Here is a 15262-nt window from a genome sequence, read left to right on the forward strand (position 1 = left end):
TGGTGAGTATCGGTCCATGTTTTGGTATGGTCCCCATATAAACCGACCTCCCGATTTGGGTATTGGGCTTATAGAAATCGTAGTTTTTATCCAATTCGCCTGAAATTCGAAATCTAGAGGTATTTTATGACCATAAAGAGGTGTGCCAAAAATGGTGAGTATCGGTCCATGTTTTGGTATAGCCTCCATATAGACCGATCTCCCGATTTTACTTCTTGGGCTTCTACAATCCGCAGTTTTTATTCAATTTACCTGAAATTCGAAATCTAGAGGTATTTTAGAACCATAAAGTGATGTGCCAAAAATGGTGAGCATCGGTCCATGTTTTGGTATGGTCCCCATATAAACCGACCTCCCGATTTGGGGTCTTGGTCTTATAGAAAACGCAGTTTTTATCCAATTTGCCTGAAATTGAAGATCTAGAGATATTTTCGGGCCATAAAGAGGTGTGCAGAAAACAGTGCGTATCGGTCCATATTTTAGTGTAGCCCCCATAAGAACGATCTCCCGATTTAACTCCTTGAGTTTCTAGAAGCCGTAGTTTTTATCCGATTTGTCTGAAATTTTAAATATTCTGGTATTTTAGGCCCACAAAAACGTGTATCGGATTAAGTCTTTGATAATTGCTTGAAACTCAATGTAAAATTTCCAGATTTTACTTTTCGGGTGAAAATCTACAGATTTAAGATTTCAAATCAAGACGTTGTTTTATAAATTTCTTGCACACTAACAGAGATGTTAATGTTTCCTCTAAAACTCAAACAAAAATGGTTCTTATAAATCTAGAATCTGATATAGTCTTCATAGGTAAAATCTTTAAATTTATCTTCAGGAAGTGTACTTGTTGAACTGCTCTGCTTGATCTGTCCTCAAACCCCCTGAAATTTCAAAGGAAACCCTAATATTTGATTCATGGTGGTGGGTATTTAAAATTCGGCCCGGCCGAACTTACTGCTTTATATACTTGTTTTCTAAAAAAATATTTGTGAAAACTTTATTTATATATAATGTTTTCTCAAAGTTTTATTTATATAGAAAATTTTCATAAAATTTTTATTTCTATAGAAAAATTTCTGTAAATTTTTATTTCTATAGAAAAATTTCTTCAAATTTTTATTTCTAAAGAAAACTTTTCCAAATTTTTTTTCTATAAAAAAATTGTTAAATTTTTTTTCCTATAAAAAATTTTGTTAAAACTTTATTTCTATAGAAAATTTTGATAAAATTTTATTTCTATAGAAACTTTTGTCAAATTTTATTTCTATAGAAAATTTTGTCAAAATTTTATTTCTATAGAAAAATTTGTCAAAATTTTATTTCTGTAGAACAAATTTGTCAAACATTTATTTCTATATAAAAATTTCGTAAAACTTTTCTTTCTATAGAAAATTCGTAAAACTTTTCTTTCTATAGAAAATTTTGTCAAAATTTTATTTTTATTGAAAACATTTTGTCAAGATTTTATATCTCTAGAAAATTTTGCCAAATTTTTATTTCTATAGAAAAATTTCGCAAATTTTTATTTCTATAAAAAAAAATTCTTAAAATTTTTATTTCTATAAAAAAAAATTCTTAAAATTTTTATTTCTATAGAAAAATGTGATAAAATTGTCGATAGAAAATTTTGTTGAAATTTTATTTCTGTAGAAAATTTTGTTAAAACTTTATTTCTACAGAAAAATTTGTCAAAAGTTTATTTATATAGAAAAATTTCGTCAAATTTTCCTTTTTATAGAAAATTTTGTCAAAACGTTATTTTTTTTTTAACATTTTGGTAATATTTCATTTCTGTAGAAAAAATTGTAAAAATTCTATTTCTATAGAAAAATTTTGTAAATTTTTTATTTCTATAGAAAAATTTTTCAAAATTCTTTTTTTTATAGAAAATGTTGAGAAAATTGTCTATAGAAATAAAAAGTGTATAGAAAATTTTGGCAAAATTTTAGTTATATATATAAAATTTCGTCAAATTTCTATTTCTATAGAAAAAATTTCAAAATTCTACTTCTATAGAAAAATTTTTCCAACTTTTTATTTCTATAAAAAATTTTGACAAATTTGTCTATAGAAATAAAATGTCTATAGAATTTTTTTCAAAATTTTATTTCTATAGAACAATTTCGTTAAATGTTTATTTTTATAGGAAATTTTGTCAACATTTAATTTCTATAGGAAAATAGACAAATTTCTTCAAATTTTTATTTCTATAGACAATTTTGTCAACATTTTATTTCTATAGAAATTTTGTAAAAATTTTATTTCTATAGAAAGTTGATGTACTTCTTATTAGGAGATGTATGTTGTGCAAAATCTACCAAAACATGAAGAATTCTACCAATCTACCAAACAGTCAAAACAATTCTACAATTCTTGGTAGAATTCTACCAACTATGGCAACCGTGGTCCTAGAGCGGAAAAGATGGTTCATTTGGACTATCTCCAAAAAATCAAAATTTCAATGAAAATCCTAAAAATAAACAGATTTTTGTATGAAAAATTTGGTTTGTCCATATTTCTTTAAATTTCTGTAAATGCGTCCGAGAACTCATTTGAATAACAAATATCGATTAGTGGAATAAATGATTCCTGACGTTTCGATTTTGATGGGTATATGAGTATATAGAGTTTCCATAACTCTATATGCCAACATTTATTATTAAATTTCTAATAATCTTAATCGGCATTAAATTTAATATCTCAATGTTTGCTAAAATTTGAAAACATGTAAGCGAATATGTGAGAGATGTTACCGTACACACAAAACTCCGCACAAAATGTAACTTTAATGTTTTGGCTGTTTGTGTGTGTGTGTGTTTTTTAAGTCGACAACATTTCTCAATGAAAAGAAAACGGGAGCCCAATGAATATTTAACAAAGACCTGGATTACATCCAGGAAGAGACAATGAGGCAAAATAAAGATTAACATTTTTATTAGCCATGTTTCTTAGATATTGTTGTTGCTCGTGTTATTATTGTTGTTGGCCTTTGGTTAATTACAGTACATGAACATAGGAATAAAATTAAAATACATTCGTATGCTGCTGTTTGCGATGGAAATGAGTATGGTACATACTCTCCCAACCCCCCTCTGCCAACCATATTCAAATGTTCCATGTTTGTTAAAATGTTGGTGAGTAGAAAGTCATGATATACTCGTACCATGTATATCTCAATTTCGCATCCTGAAATACAACACAAATGAGCAGAACAAATGAGTAGTAAATTAAAACATTAGCATTTTGTGGGGCAATGTGGACTCAACTAGGTGACACCTGTAAGGGCAAACTATAAAGGTGACCTTTGACCGAAAGTATTAAGGGAAGAATGTTAATTTATGTAAAGGGTAATCCAACCATAATATATGAGACAAAAAATAAATTTTCTCTCCACCAAATGTAACCATATGTTAGTACCAACGGTTTGCATTGTGTTTTTATACCGTAAACCACATAGTGGTCATATTATTTATTAACCGATATCTCACAAAATTGATCGAATTAAATTTTCTATAGTGCTTAATATACCTGCAAAGAATCATCGATATGAAAACACAGCTGCCAGCTTGAAAACTATTATTTGTCGATATTAAATTGCTTTTTCATAATTTTTTTGGCTTTGCCCTGTTCTTCAAAATGACCCAAATACGAAAGTCTTTATTCTAGACCTCATCAATGGAACTGGTGGTCACAACTAGTGATGCCAGTTTTTTTGCCAGGCTTTTATCTCTAAATTGGAAGATTCCGTCCTCAAAAATCCCTTATTTAAATTAAAATCTCTTATAAAAATCCCCAATAAATTTTTGACAAGTTTTTCTGAAAACAAAAAAATAAAATAATAGGTTCTGCAGTAGAAAATCCATATGTTAACTAAAATTAAAACAAGTATATACGGCCGTAAGTTCGGCCAGGCCGAATCTTATGTACCCTCCACCATGGATTGCGTAGAAACTTCTACGAAAGACTGTCATCCACAAATTTCAACTCACATGGTTGTTAAATATCATATAACATATAAAATTTTTGCATGGGTGTTTGAGGCCATATATTAACATCACGTACCAAATTTCAACTGAATCAGATGAATTTTGGTCTTCCAAGAGGCTCCGGAGGTCAAATGTGGTTATCGGTTTATATGTGGGCTATATATAATTATGGACCGATAGGGACCAATTTTTGCATGGTTGTTAGATACCATATACTAACACCATGCAGTGTTGCCAGTATTTTTCGGGCTCTTTTCCCCAAAATAAGACACTTTCATCCCCAAAAATCCCCAATTTAATTTAAAATTCCCCACAAAAATCCCCAATACCGTGTTTGTCAAGTTTTTCGAAAAAAGAAATAGGCTCTGCTATAAAAAATCAGTCATAATCTAAAAATTGTAAAAATATGAAATTTTTGTTATACCAGTTTGCGAGTTACAAAAAGATTACGATTTCAAAATCCAAAAAATTAGATGGGTGCTCAAAATATTATCTGATACAATCCCTCATCAGAGAAAAAAATATATGGAATATATATATATATATATATATATATATATATATATATATATATATATATATATATATATATATATATATATATATATATATATATATATATATATATATATATATATATATATATATATATATATATTCCAAATCAGTGATGTATGCAGGTGTGGGGCCAACACTTCGACCCAAGTCCTTTTTCATATTTTGCAGATTCTCTGTACTTCTTTGAGCCCCTTTTTAAGCATGTAGAAGTAAAGAATTTCATATAAACCATAACTCAAAACCTAATTTGGTATACTGATCAGAATTCCCCACAAAACTCCCCAAATTTGTGGAAATTCCCCAACAAATCCCCAACTCAAAAATTTTGTCCCCATCCTCGAAAAAATATCCCCGATTTGGGGAAAGATCCCCAATACTGACAACACTGACACCATGTACCACATTTCAGCCGGATCGGATGAAAATTGTTTCTCTTAGAGGCTCACCAAGCCAAATCGGGGATCGGTTTAAATGGGGGCTATATATAATTATGGACCGATATGGACCAATTTTTGCATGGTTGTTAGAGACCATATACTAACACCATGTACCAAATTTCAGCAGGATCGGATGAAAATTGTTTCTCTTAGAGGCTATGCAAGCCAAATCGGGGGATCGGTTTATATGGGGGCTATATATAATTATGGACCGATGTGGACCAATTTTTGCACGGTTGTTAGAGACCATATACTAACACCATGTACCAAATTTCAGCCGGATCAGATGAAATATGTTTCTCTTAAAGGCCTCGCAAGCCAAATCGGGGGATCGGTTTATATGGGGGCTATATATAATTATGAACCGATGTGAACCAATTTTTGCATGGTTGTTAAAGACCATATACTAATACCATGTACCAAATTTCAGCCGGATCGGATGAAATTTGCTTCTCTTAGAGGCCTCGCAAGCCAAATTTGGGGCTCCGTTTTTATGGGGCTATACGTAAAAGTGGACCGATTTGGCCCATTTGCAATACCATCCGACCTACATCAATAACAACTACTTGTGCCAAGTTTCAAGTCGATAGCTTGTTTCGTTTGGAAGTTAGCGTGATTTCAACATACGGACGGACGAACGGACATGCTCAGATCGACTCAGAATTTCACCACGACCCAGAATATATATACTTTATGGGCAATATTTCGATGTGTTACAAACGGAATGACAAAGTTAATATACCCCCATCCTATGGTGGAGGGTATAAAAATATATATAAATATTAAATTACAATTTAACAAAACAAAAAAAAAATTGGAAGTTGTTACACAAGCATTTATTTTTAGAGCAACCCGGCATCCCCCATCAATTTCTTTCCACTTCCGATAAAGTTCTTTTTAAAAATTTTTTGAATCGTGATTGAATACAAAAATTTTGTTTTTGTGAACATAAAAAACAATCTTATTAAATATAATTGGGTTCAATCCCAGCTTCGACTAAACAACAAAAAATGTTTTTCATCCCCTCTCAGTAATGCTGAGTGTTTCAAAGGTTCTCTAAGTGGTTTCAATACTATGTGGAACGCGGTTTGGACCTTGCTATAAAAAGGAAAATCCCCAAAAAAATCGGATTTTTAATTTAATAAACTTAGTTTGTTCTTCTTAAAAAAAACTTATTTTTATATGAAAAACTTATTTTGGCCATATTATCTTAAATATGCATCCTAAAGCGAAAAGGAGGTTAATTCATGACCACCCGGAAAAAATCAAAATTTCGGGAAAATCCTCAAAAAATCGGATTTCTTATTAAAAAACAAAACTTAATTTGGTCATATCTTCTTCAACACGCGTCATAGAGCGTTAATTCGGGACCATTCCCATCAAAATTTCTATGAAAATCCCCAAAAAGTCGGATTTTTTATTTAAAAAATCTTATTGTGGCCATATATCCTTAAATATGCGTCCTAGAGCGTTAATTCGTGACCACCATAAAAACCCAATATGTTGATAAAAAAAATCCTTATACCTCCTTATGCGTCCTAGAACGAAAAGGCGGATTTTTTTATTTAAAAAAAACTTATTTTGTTCTTCTTTAAAAAACAGATTTTTTATATGTAAAACTTATTTTGGCCATATCGTCTTAAATATGCGTCCTAGAGCAAAAAGTAGATTAATTCATGATCACCCCCAAAAAACCAAAATTTCATTCCTAAAAAAACTGAGTTTTTACATTATAAATTAATTTTGCCAATATCTCCTTAAATATGCATCCTGCAGCGATAAGGAGGTTAATTCGTGACCACCTCAAAAACCCAAAATTTTGAAGAAAATCCCAAAAAAAAATGATTTTTAATTTAAAAAAACTAACTTGGTCCTATTTTCATCCATATGCGTCAGAGAGCGTTAATTCGTGACCATCCCCAAAAAAATCAAAATTTTGATGAAAATTCTCAAAAAGTTGGATTTTTTATATGAAAAACTTATTTTGGTCATATTTCTTTAAACATGCATCATAGAGCGTATATTAGTTGAATAACAAAAATCGATTATAGGCCCCTTCTCATTGAGTTAACATAGAATCGAGGAGTACTCAGTGATAAGAGAGAAGTTCACCACTATGACATCTCAATGAAATATCGGGCTGCCACTATACGTTATATAAACTATAACCCATTAAAATGGCACAAAAAATTATTTTTTGGGACATTCGTTGGAGAAATGCATACAAAAACTAACTGCCCAAAAAGCCCAGTTTGAACAACTATAATAGAATAAAAATGCATTACGTTTAAACCACCCTTTAGGTTTATGCAAACATTAGCATACTATATATCTTTATTTGGGGTCTTATCAATTAAATTGTGATTCACTGGAAAATAGAGAGAATGAGAGATATGGAGAGAAAGGTAACACTCTATTTCTCCGAATTTTAATACAATGGCAATAACATAATACCCACATCGCATCTTTCTCCTACCTCTTTAAAGCCTTCTAATGCAGATTTCACCACACAAACAAGATGTTTTGTGGTTCTCTAGAGACTTTCTTGGTCTACTACTGAGATTAAAATAATTATTTATGAAATACTAATTTTCCACAACACTTCACTTATTTACTTTGTTTTGTTTGTTTCATGCTGCTGCTTGCCTCCTTCGTTCCGGATCTCCTTAAAACTCCAGTCAAAATAATGGATACTACAATGAATTGGAAGAGGTACCAGATGACATTCTAATGGAATTAATGGCACGTTTTGGACAAACTATAATGCGGGCTCGCAATGATTTGGAAAAGTAAGTAATGTTTATTCATTTAATATTTAATGTCCTACTTTTCATCTCTCCCTCATTGGTTCAGGTTGTTTTCATGAATATGAATAATTTAAAATAGCAATTCAATTTCATTCCATTTCGTAATGAAAAGGAAATTAATACGACTATAATAAAAATGTAATCATTAATAATGTGGTGTAGCAATAAAATAAATAAGAATACCAATTTCGTTATTTTTTGTGGTATATTTGTGAAAATTATTATGAAACAAGTAAGGAAAGTCTAAAGTCGGGCGGTGTCGACTATATTATACCCTTCAGCACTTTGTAGATTTAAAATTTCGATACCATATCACATCCGTCAAATGTGTTGGGGGCTATATATAAAGGTTTGTCCCAAATACATACATTTAAATATCACTCAATCTGGAAGAATTTGATAGACTTCTACAAAATCTATAGACTCAAAATTTAAGTCGGCTAATGCACTAGGGTGGAACACAATGTTAGTAAAAAATATGGGAAACGTTTAAATCTGAAGCAATTTTAAGGAAACTTCGAAAAAGTTTATTTATGATTTATCGCTCGATATATATGTATTAGAAGTTTAGGAAAATTAGAGTCATTTTTACAACTTTTCGACTAAGCAGTGGCGATTTTACAAGGAAAATGTTGGTATTTTGACAATTTTTGTCGAAATCAGAAAAACATATATATGGGAGCTATATCTAAATCAGAACCGAGTTCAACCAAATTTGGCACGCATAGCTACAATGCTAATTCTACTCCCTGTGCAAAATTTCAACTAAATCGGAGCAAAAAATTGGCCTCTGTGGTCATATGAGTGTAAATCGGGCGAAAGCTATATATGGGAGCTATATTTAAATCTGAGCCGATTTCAAAAAAATTTGACACACTTGACTATAGTACTAATTGTTCTTCTTGTGCAAAATTTTAAGCAAATTAGTGTAAAACTCTGGCTTCTGGGGCCATATAAGTCCATATCGGGCGAAATATATATATGGGAGCTATATCTAAATCTGAACCGATTTCTTCCAAAATCAATAGGGATCTATTCTGAGCCAAAACACATACTTGTGCCAAATTTGAAGTCGATTGGACTAAAACTGCGACCTAGACTTTGATTACAATAATGTGTTCACAGACAGACGGACATGGCTATATCGACTCAGGAGCCCACCCTGAGCATTTTTGCCAAAGACACCATGTGTCTATCTCGTCTCCTTCTGGGTGTTGCAAACATTTCCACTAACTTATAATACCCTGTTCCACAGTGTGGAGCAGGGTATAAAAAGCGTTGTTCCGCCAAGACAACGCACCGTGCCACAAGTCATTGAGAACGATAGCAAAAATTCATGAATTGGGCTTCGAATTGCTTCCCCACCCACCGTATTCTCCAGATCTAGCCCCCAGCGACTTTTTCTTGTTATCAGACCTCAAAAGGATGCTCGCAGGGAAAAAATTTGGCTGCAATGAAGAAGTGATCACCGAAACTGAGGTCTATTTTGAGGTAAAACCGAAGGGGTACTACCAAAATGGTATCAAAAAATTGAAAGGTCGTTATAATCGTTGTATCGCTCTTGAAGGGAACTATGTTGAATAATAAAAACGAATTTTGACAAAAAAAAATGTGTTTTTCTTTGTTAGACTGGGGACTTATCAGCCAACCTGTTATATGGGAACTACATATAATCTGAACCGATTTTGAGTAAATTTGACATGCATAGTTAGAATAATAATTCTGATATATCTGCCAAATTTTACGTAAATGGGAGTATAACTCTGGCTCCGTGGTCATTTGAGTGTAAATCGGACGAAATATGTATATGGGAGCTATATCTAAATCTGAACCGATGTCAACCAAATTTGGCACACTTACCGATACTGTTAAACGTACTCCTTGTGCAAAATTTGAATCAAATCACGGCAAAACTCTAGCTTTTGAGGCCATATAAGTGCAAATCGGACAAAAGATATATATGGGAGCTATATCTAAATCTGAACCGATTTCAATGAAATTTACCAAGCATTAGTAGAATGTCAATTCTACTCTCTATGCAAAATTTCACGAAAATCGGTAGTAAACTTTGCCCTCTGTGGTCATATGAGTCTAAATCGGACGAAAGATATATATGGGAGCTATATCGAACTGATTTGGATGATATTTTGCAAGTTTTTTGAGACTCATAAAATATTCGGATGTACTGAATTTGAAGAACATCGGTTGATAAACACGCCAATTATGACCAGATCGGGGATAAATATATATATGGCAGCTATATCTAAATCTGAACCGATTTTTCTTTCCAAAATCAATAGCGATTGTCTTTGTCCCAAAAAACGAGCCTATGTCAAATTTGAGGATGATCGGAGCTATATCTAAATCTGAACCGATTTCAATGAAATTTACCAAGCATTAGTAGAATGTCAATTCTACTCTCTATGCAAAATTTCACGAAAATCGGTAGTAAACTTTGCCCTCTGTGGTCATATGAGTCTAAATCGGGCGAAAGATATATATGGGAGCTATATCGAACTGATTTAGATGATATTTTGCAAGTTTTTTGAGACTCATAAAATATTCGGATGTACTGAATTTGAAGAACATCGCTTGATAAACACGCCAATTATGACCAGATCGGGGATAAATATATATGGCAGCTATTTCTAAATCTGAACCGATTTTTTTCCAAAATCAATAGCGATTGTCTTTGTCCCAAAAAACGAGCCTATGTCAAATTTGAGGATGATCGGACTTAAACTGCGACCTGTACTTTGCGCACAAAAGTACATGAACAGACAGACGGACGGACAGACAGACAGATGGACGGACAGACAGGCGGACACCGCTAAATCCACTCAGAATTTAATTCCAAGACGATCGCTATACTAGACGATGGGACTCAGACTTGTCCTTCTTGGCGTTACATACAAATGCACAAACTTATTATACCCTGTACCACAGTAGTGGTGAAGGGTATAATTACCCAGCAAAATAAGCGTCGCCAAAAAAGTAATGAAAATGTTCTTTTTGGATCCAGAAGTGGTGCAAAATTGACGCAGAAGCGATGAATTTAACATGGGCTTGTCATAGGATGGAAGTCCTCCATTTCAACAGCCGTTGCACTGAATTTGCATCACTTCTTTAGGTGTGATCCGAATTGAATATTTTGGATGTAAATTAAAAAAAGTCTGTGATATTTTGTCAAAAAATTATTTTTATAATTTTTTCAGATTGGATTTAGCATTTTTTTTGACAAAATTTAAAATGATTTGTACCATTTTATAAATTCTTACTTACGTTTTTAACCTATTTGAAACAAAAAAAAGTTAAAATTACCCATTAAAAGTATGAAAAACCAAGATATAAAAAATTGAATTAAAAGAACTTCCTGGGTAGTTAAAATAAAGAACATCATTGGGAGTGCATCTTCTGGAGGTGCTTTTAAAGTTGTGCCTTTGGAAGAACTTCCAAATTTTTTTGCTGGGCAGATGTGAAGGAAGATCATTCCGTTGCCCGATTTTTTTAAATTAAATTTTATCTAAATTCTCCGATTATCTTGAAATTTGAAAACTTGGGTACATATTGTTAAAAAAATTTCCCAATATATTTATACCCTTCACCACTACTGTGGTACAGGGTATAATAAGTTTGTGCATTTGTATGTAACGTCAAGAAGGAAAAGTCTGAGACCCATCGTTTAGTAGTCGATTTAGCGATGTCCGTCTGTATGCCTGTCCGTCTGTATATGTAATTTTGTGTGCAAAGTACAGCTCGCAGTTTAAGTCCGATCGTCCTCAAATTTGGCACAGAGTTTTACATTGGCTCAAATCGCTATTAATTTTGAAAAAAATCGGTTCAGATTTAGATATAGCTGCCATATATATTTATCACCGATCTGGTCATAATTGAAGTATTTATCAACGTATTTTATCAAAATTTCGGGCAGTCAAATAGTTTGGGGCTTTCGTGAGATATGCAAAATATCAGCCAAATCGGTTCAGATTTAGATATAGCTCCCATATATATCTTTCGTCCGATTTCGACTAATATGGCCTCAAAAGCCAGATGTTTGCCCGATTTTCTTCAAATTTTGCACAAGGTGTACGTTTAATGGTATCGTTAAGCGTGCCAAATTTGGTTCAAATCGGTTCAGATTTTGATATAGCTCCCATATATATCTTTCGACCGATGTGAACTTATATGGGCAAAAAAGCCAGAGTTTTGCCCTAATGTGCTTCAAATTTTGCACAAGGAGTACGTTTAATGGTATCGTTAAGTGTGCCAAATTTTGTTGAAATTGGTTCAGATTTAGATATAGCTCCCATATATGTATATCTTTCGCCCGATTTACACCCATATGACCACGGAGGCCAAAATTATTCTCCCATTCAAGTTTTTTGCTGCGATAGCAGGATTATTATTCTAACTATGCATGTCAAATTTGATCAAAATCGGTTCATATTAAGATATAGCTCCTGTTGATGCACGGGGGAAGTGGTGGATGATGCAAAGAGCAGAAAGTCACAGATGACGGTTGGCTTTGCACCTCCAAAAGAATTCGAGGAGAATATGTTCCCATTGAACATATGAATCGAGAAATAAGAAGGAAAAACAAGGGAGTTAGATTTGCATTTGGAATTCAAGATTTATTTTTGAATTGATTCTTACCAGTGAGAACCTAACAAATTGAATGAGACAGATTAGCGGAAATTGCTGTTTGACGTGGTATGGTTTAGTGGAGAATTAAAAATTTTTTCGTTAATAAATATCAAACATATCGTACTTTTTTTAGTGCGAATATCTGGATATTTTCATTAATATTTTAGGGATCTGATTCTGAGGGGAAGATTGTAGGGTTGTCCTGTTTGGCATAAACAGCTCCCATATATATGTACGCCAGAGTAGGGGAAATATGGTAGAATGTTTCATATTTTAGACCCATTTTCAATGGGAGTTTCCTCCAATTGACGCTATAGTTTCCACAGAGAATAAATTTAATATGCTATTTAAGTGTGCCATCTTGATCTAATATGGCCAAGATACCCACATTTTACACAAAATTCTGTGATGATTTCCCCATATCGTAGTCCTATTCTACACACTGTAATGCCAAACTTTCCACAGAATGGTCGAAATTTAAATAAAGCTCAGACTTGTGGAAATATCGCCCGAATTGGCACAAATAATATATCATAACCAAAAATTGACACATATCTTGGCGATATTTAACCAATATCCTTGTAAAATCGCCACTGCTGAGTAGAAAAAATTATAAATATTACTCAAATTTGAAGGAGTTGAGATGGTAACACAAATGTTGGTCTACATAATGGTGAAGGGTATAATATAGTCGGCCCCGCCCGACTTTAGACTTTACTTACTTGTTAATTATACTAAATATTTGGGGACATTTTATGTAGAGACCTTAGGCTTTGGCTGTCAGTTGACAGAAAGCAATTTGCAGATTAATTCTATACGGTCATACAACAAAGATATAGAGGGTGGATGATATGTATTTCACACAACTTTAGGTTGCTATAATTTCTTAACCACTCATTGACAACTGACAGATTGATTCCAATGATACTTATTTTTAATTTTATTTTTATTTGTTTTTTGTTTACATGTTTATACAAGCATTTGTATCTATTGCATTCAGAATAAAATTTCGTGTGTATAAAGTGGTTAATCTCTTAAACAGTTGACGTATGACTGAGTCCTTATGTAATCCTATTGTCCTTTCCATAACATGTACCCATTTTTCTCATTTTCCATAATCGAAATCTAAATTCTTTTCTTTTTCATTTCAGTTCTAAACGTACAGTGGACTTTGGTTTGGCCCGTGGTTATTCTGGCACCCAAGAAGCGAAACATCGAATGGGATTGGCTGCAGCCAATTTCCCTGGTGGTCCTGGCAGAAGGCGTCGTTCGGAAACTGAAGCTTAAATTGCTTTAGTATTCCCTCTACGCCAAAAAAAATATACAGGAATCATCACCCAACACCAAAGAAAAATATGTAAAACCTTAAACCGAAAATGAAATTGACAAAACAAAAATCAAAAAATAATTTTTAATTAAATCAAGATCATAGATTGCAATCACACAAATACCAAAATGAGAAGGAGACCTGTCTAATAAGAAAAAAAAAACGAAATAATTTATATTTATGATTTTTATTTTAATTTCTTTTCCTAAATGCCTATATATATTAGAGGATGTCTGCGTATATACATATACTTATATGTGGGTGTTTATGAATATGTAAAGTTCTTAAATAAATAATCTCTTTATCTATCCTCCAAAAGGAAAAATAAAAAAATAATAATAGCAAAAAAAAAAAAAAACAAAATCCTAAACCCTATAAAAGGCAAGAGGACAAAACAAATGTAATATGTATAAAAAAAAGGTTAAACTGTTGCTCCAAACTAATATCCCCTTTTTAAAAGAAATCTATAGAACTCCAGCACATATTTAATTATGAAAATTTTCTATTTTGGTTAAATGCCAATAAAATGCTTTAAATCAAGCTTTTTTATAATTTCTTTAAAACACATTTTATTTAGATTTATAAAATCACATTATATGTATTGTAAAAAAAAAAAAAACAAACAATTATAAAAAATTAATCTTATAGTATACAAAAAAAGAAGAATACGGAAAAACATACAAAAATGTAAAACGACATTTAAAACAAAATCTGAAATAATTTAAACGAAACAAAAAAATGTGTACTATTTTTTAGTATTTAAGAGTTTATCGATCAATCAAATATAAGTGTAATGCGATTATCTACCGGCCAATGAACCATTTAACCCCCCCCCAAAATACACACAACCTGCAGAGTTAGGATATTAAGGTCCCCCCCCGAAAGTTGGATGTTAGTTGGGTTCCATTACAATTTTGCAATAAAAATTTTAGTTCCTATTTTATTATATTTTTTTTTTGTTTATTTAAAATGCATGACACATATTTATATGTACTAAGTTTAATTATATTATTATAATAAAATAATAAATATATATAAATAAAGAAGTAAATAAAATGAAAATTATTCTACCCGCAAAACGAACAATATTCTATAGAGTTTTATTTTGTGGAGTTCAAGGTAAAAAATGGTTACATACATGGATTAAAAAAGTTCGAGATTAACTTAACAATTTTTTTATTTTGAACGCCTACAAAGGTTTGGTATCAAAACAAAAAGAAATTTCCTATAAATATGGAAATAATTTTTTAAATTATTTAAGTTTTAGTGGAGAAAATTGCATTTTCTTCTTTACAAAAATATTTTGGCTTCTGTTAGTTTAAATTGCCTTTTGTGTATATTGTGTTAGTTTGTATAGCTTCTATTTGATTTGTTGTGTTGTTTGGCTTTTGCTATACAGTCATGAAGAAAACTAGTTTGAGATTCACTCGCAAGGGGTTCATAGCCAGAGAGTGAGCTAAAGCAATGAGAGTAATACATTTGTATTTAATGTAGTTAAGCAATGGT

The 15262-nt window shown here is 31.8% G+C and overlaps 1 protein-coding gene across 2 annotated transcripts in view; it reads left to right on the plus strand.

The window, feature by feature from the left end:
• Window positions 1-14591, plus strand: part of Dh31 (diuretic hormone class 2) — a 93147-nt gene extending 78556 nt beyond the window's left edge. For both annotated transcript variants that reach the window (XM_075293781.1, XM_075293782.1), the window contains exons 3-4: window positions 7657-7767; window positions 13581-14591. In XM_075293781.1, the coding sequence (XP_075149896.1) occupies window positions 7657-7767; window positions 13581-13716 (247 nt within the window). In that variant the 3' untranslated portion in view covers window positions 13717-14591. The remainder of the gene's footprint in view (window positions 1-7656; window positions 7768-13580) is intronic.
• The last annotated feature ends 671 nt before the right edge of the window (window positions 14592-15262 follow it).

Source organism: Haematobia irritans, chromosome 2 (assembly GCF_050003625.1).
Source record: "Haematobia irritans isolate KBUSLIRL chromosome 2, ASM5000362v1, whole genome shotgun sequence".
Classification (NCBI taxonomy): Eukaryota; Metazoa; Arthropoda; class Insecta; order Diptera; family Muscidae; genus Haematobia; species Haematobia irritans.